At 38.9% G+C, this 5,436-nt stretch overlaps 1 protein-coding gene across 1 annotated transcript in view; it reads left to right on the top strand.

The window, feature by feature from the left end:
• Positions 1-5,436, top strand: part of crabp1a (cellular retinoic acid binding protein 1a) — a 19,720-nt gene that overhangs the window by 11,751 nt on the left and 2,533 nt on the right. Inside the window, exon 3 of the mRNA XM_032524089.1 lies at positions 3,421-3,534. Coding sequence (XP_032379980.1) covers positions 3,421-3,534 — 114 coding nt within the window. The remainder of the gene's footprint in view (positions 1-3,420; positions 3,535-5,436) is intronic.

The raw sequence follows: 5,436 nt of genomic DNA, 5'->3' as shown, positions 1-5,436 counted from the left end.
GGTAGTGTCTCCAAACTTACCTCAATTGTAACTTGTCTCCTGCTAGTTGTACTACAGCACTTACTATAAAAAATAAGCATATGCTTAAAAATGATAAAAATCCCTGTGGTTGAGACAAATGCCAGTCAAATATGCCACAGAAAGTGGTTTCTCTTTAAAGGAGAAAAAACTATACTTAAACACATAAAAGAAGTAATTACTTTCGCAACATAGCTTCTTATTGAAACCAATCATTCCAGAAGTTGGGACTTTTTAAATGGATCTCTGTACTGTCAGATTGTTTTTGTTGCACCCAGTCTTAATTGGTTATTTTTGAAAGTGCAGCTTAAGAAACTTCTTCATGTCTTCATTATTACGATCTGGTATTTGTCACTTGGTAAAATATGAGTTGATTTGATAAAGAGCAACGCATTTGTTGTTCTAAGTGTGAGGTATAAGCTGCTGAGAGGGAGGAAAAGTGATGAGCAAACACTAAAGTGAGAGATAATGTGATCAAGCCGTGGGAAGAGATAAATCTAAGAGGGAGTGATTATATTATTCGGAGCTTTAAAAGAATTGTAAAAATCCAGCATAAAAACTTTAAACCAAGCAGGAAATGAGATATTTGTGTCTGATAAGCAATGTAAAGACTGTGAGACGAAAGCAAAGCCAACGGCAGTAGATGCTCTGATAAGTAAAAAGCTACAGAAAAAAAACAGGGCATGGTAAAAACAAATACAGCTTGAATTTGTCTTGGTCTCAAATGTGTGTGCACAAGCTCTGCTGGATTGTTTCGAAGAGAAAAACCATGTGAGAGAATTTGTCTGCGACTTAATGTGCAACAGAGAGAATGAGAGAAAATCCATCCGAGTCAGAGGCTGAGACTGATGCTACCGTTAAAATGGAGCCGTAGCTAATCGACTCTTTGGGTTCTGGCTTTATTGGGGGGGAAATCAGAGGGAGAGCTGCAGAAAAGCCCTGCTGTTGTTCAGCTTGGCAAAGCCTGTGGACGGCAGCCCGCAGGGATCCATGATGGCTTTCCCTACCTTTGATATGGTGATTAACATTTGCCTCTGAGAAACTGAGGCTGCTGCTCCATCCAGCACTGGGCAGTGGTGCATAATAACATAAATATATACACATTTTTTCAAATGTTAGACAAATTGTCTATAAACAACAGAACAAATAGACTATGCAAGAAAATGCTGGAAACACATGATGGATTATTCATTATTGGCCTATCCCGATTTTAATTTTGTTGGATGTATTAATGTTGTGCTTGAGTTGAAGCAACAGCAGCTTTAAGCAGTTCCAGGCTTTTGGACTGAGATCACTAGCTTAAGATGCTATGTTAAAAAGAAAAATTCAGCTGGAGAGGAAAACTAATTTCAGCAGCGTGGGAAAACATAAGAGTCAGATAGGAACGCAAAACCAACACATATGAAAAAATTTGAATAGCATGCAAATCTTTGGAATAAAGACTTGATTGGGAAATGTAACTCTAAAATAGCAGTTAAAGTAATAGTATGATGTTTTAGGAAATACACATACTGGTATTCTCTTTTAGCTGAGAAGATTGATAAACTCTCTTATCTGGCAGGATGGTTAGCATAGCTTAGCTTAAAGATTGATTGATCATTTTTTACAATTTAGTACTGATTTAACAAACAATAACGTGAGAAACCGTGAGCTTCCGAGGTGCTGGAGGGTGGATTTTGTTGAGCCATACCAGCTGTTTCCCTGTTTCCAGTAAAAGTGCTAAGCTAAGTTAACCGTCTTCTTGCCAAAACTTTATATTTAATAGACGAACATGAGAGTAGTATCAAACTTTCCATCTAACTTTTGGCAAAAAGATAATTGCATTTCCTAAAATGTTTAATATATTCTTTTAAATTTGAATCTACAGCCAGAAAAGCTTGTTTAACTTACCATAGAGATTGGAAACAGCTAGCATAGCTTTGTCTAAGCATAACAATCTGCCTATCAGCAACTCTAAAGCTCACTAATTAATTTGTTTTAACAATTTCGGATTATGTATGGATTAAACAAACAAGATAACATTAACAGTGATCTTTAGAAGTGGAGGCAGGCAGTCTGGCAAGCTGTTTCACCCTGTTTCAAGACTTCATGCTAAGCTAAACTGTCTCCTGGATTCAGCTTTCTACTGTATTTATTCGGAATGAGTGATATTAATGTCCTCATATTACCTTCAGTAAAAAAGTAAATGTATTTTCCAAACTGTCAAACTGTTCCTCTAACAGAACAGCTTTCGTGTCAGTATAGTTAAAGTAATGAACTATGAGTGCAGTTAATCAAAATGCTGACCAAAATGATAAATCCTTGCCATGAACACAAATTAACATCACAGGGTCAACTTTGTCCTGCTCTTCTATGAATTCTTAGCTTTCTGATAGGCAATTTGAGTCTGTTACTTCAGGAACAATTAGTCCTGAAGTCAAAGTCTGACTAATCCTGTTGAAGTCATTTGAAATATTATTGAAGTGAATTAGCAGACGGAGACCACGACTGTCGACCGACCAAGGGGCTAAGAGGATTTAATGTTTTTTTGAACTCACTAACAGGCCACTGATTTGTAACACTATATTGCTTCATTCATTGAAGGCTTGCAATGGATGAATTAGCATGGGACAGAGTTGTTGTTTTAAAGTAGGACATTGCACATATACATGACTGTTAAAAAATCTCAAAACAAAACCATGAGTAATAATCTCCTGCTATAACGGCCTCCACTTGTTTGGACGGGTTTTCTTTATGGAACTGGTTTTGTCTAAAATATCATTGTATGCTATAGCATTAAGTGGCAAAGCTTAAACCATGAAAAAGACCAGACATACAGTGATATAAACATGGACCGTTATTACATCTTATTGGATGAATGCATAACAACGCCTGTTAAACCCTAACAGATGAACCTTTGTAATGTATAAAAGCAATTTGTTTCAATAGTGAAAAACGACCAAACAAATTAAATATTAATATTATCAATTGGGGATTGATTTTTCAGCTCTGCTAACACTTCTCCTCTGCAAAGCTAAAGGGAGCTGCATATTCAGGTGATAATTCTCAGTTGGTTCATCAATACGAGCAACGCCTTTCAAATTGACATTGTTCACGTTCACGTTGTTTTGTTTTTTAACACATTGTTTTTTTATCATTTGATACATTATTATTATAAAAAAGGCGATTGTAGCCACTTTAACTTCTCTCTGTGAGGCAGTGGTGTAGAAGTGTTCTCCTAGATGATGTGACAGTAAGCTTTGACATCCCTGTTGGGTGCACTGGAGCACATTTCTGACCACACCAAAGAGCCATGGTGGCATTACGTGACCCTTTAAAGGTTACGCCTTGCTGATGTGTTTCACCATCACTGACTGAAACCATCATACTGACCTTCCCACCTTGTCATCCCTCCCCCTGCAGAGCCTCGCCACCTGGGAGACGGAGAATAAGATGTACTGTAAGCAGACTCTGGTGGAAGGGGAAGGCCCCAAAACCTACTGGACCCGAGAGCTGAACGGCGATGAGCTCATACTGGTGAGCACAGGGCAAGGATTCATCATCTCACTGAAAGCCTCTTAATAAATTACTGCTTGGGAAAAGCTACAAAAGCTCTGAAGTTCAGGTGATTAATGAACTCTGATTTCAGGCTGAGGAAGAGAAGACAAAAAATAAAGTGTTACATTACTCTAAGTACAGAGAGATTACCATCTGATGTGTAGCTAATCAGTATGGTTTGTCTGTTACATGGCTCGTTCTCATGGAGACTCAGAAGACATCAGGTGCATTACAATGTGTTTTTCGAGCCGCTAGTGTACTCTGTTTGAGAAATGGTTAATGAAACGAGGCAGGGAGTGCATGAAGTCACCTCAGAGATTCATCCGTAAAGGAAATGAGAGAGGCCGTTTCCCAAGGAGCCGAGCTTTCTTCCACCCCATGGAGAGATGTTGAAAGGAGAACAAGAGGAGCTGCTAACGCTAACATTGCAGTAATACCCCCTGTATTTAGCTAGATTAATATGAGCAGAAGTCAATGGGTCTAAAGCCCCTCGAACGATGTGCAGGAGAGCTGTCCAAAATGGGACAAAGTTCTCAGGGACTCAACAGTTTTCCTCTCTCAACGTTCAACGCTCCCACGCTTTGCACTGTTGTTCCTTGGGTATTAATGTCCAAAAGGCAAAAGCCTAAAAAAGTAATCACACAATGTTTGCATATAGCTTTACATTAGAAGCAAATACAGGCAAGAAGCATATCTATAATGCTTAAATGGCATCTCCACATTCCACTAGAAGCTTATCATAGTTCAGAGGAAAGCAGAAGATATTGAATCGTTTCTACTGTTTGGGTGATAAAAGCAGAATGTGTTACAGCGCCTGCCACTCTGGTGACACTTTGGCCTGGATGCCCTGGAGGAGCTGAAGCATTCGTGTACTAATGGAGATTGATCTGGCCAAGCTGCGACAGCATCTGTGTTGCTCCGCTCTTCTCACCTCAGTCCTCCCTGCTGTCACACCATCATACAACCTGCAGATAAAGTTCCCAATTTTTACTTTTTCCATTCAGTATTAACAGCAAAAAGCCACGCTGAGCCAAATTCTTACATCATGTAGTCAAGTTGCGGGTAAATGATATGACATTGATTCTCAGTTTCTCAGTGCACACAGCATGTATATGTTGCCGTGGCAACACGGACAAGCAAATCTCATCAACATTCACCTGAGACAGCTGGCCTAGTTTTGGTGCCACTAGAGCCTGATAGTGTTGGTGGAAGGATAATAGGAAACCACTGAGTAAAGAAAGTGAAATGACCATTCTCTTTCCTTTACATAAACATAACCATATATGTTTGATGTAATTGCTATAACTACTAATTTTTTTAGGCCAAACAACTGAAATACCTTGCAAGTGAACGTTTTACACATTTGGTATCAACATTTTTGTAACTTGTCAGATATGTAATTAACATGTCATTTTTATGTTGATAGAAAAGGTATCTGGCCGACATTATGTTTCCTTCAAAACGTCTTTGCTTTAGCAAATAAATTGAACATAGATGTAGTCAGCAAGGATGACACTGCTTGTGAAAAAAATGAAATTTTACATTTGCACTTGCATGAACTGGGGTAGACTCTCCATAGTCATGCGGCATCTTAAAATACGTTAGCCGGTAAGGGTCATTCAGGCTTTACTGCTCCGCCTTTTGCGTTTTTGACTCACAGCTGCTGCTAATGTGTATCATTGCTTCCCGACCCCGACAAGTTTGAAGAAGGAAACACAGAGGACCACACGTATTCAAAATCCAAATTTCGCACAGAAAAAGAAAAGGGATATTGAAAAGAGCAAGAGACTGGCATCATCAGAAAAAAGAGTGAACACTGGAGCTGCTTTGGAAGCACACCCCAAATTCCAACTAGTTAAAGGTCCCATGGCATGAAAATTT

The sequence above is a fragment of the Etheostoma spectabile genome, chromosome 8 (assembly GCF_008692095.1).
Source record: "Etheostoma spectabile isolate EspeVRDwgs_2016 chromosome 8, UIUC_Espe_1.0, whole genome shotgun sequence".
In the NCBI taxonomy this organism is placed as follows: Eukaryota; Metazoa; Chordata; class Actinopteri; order Perciformes; family Percidae; genus Etheostoma; species Etheostoma spectabile.
The sequence above is the reverse complement of the archived record's forward strand: the minus strand, read 5'-3'. Positions and strand labels throughout refer to the sequence as shown.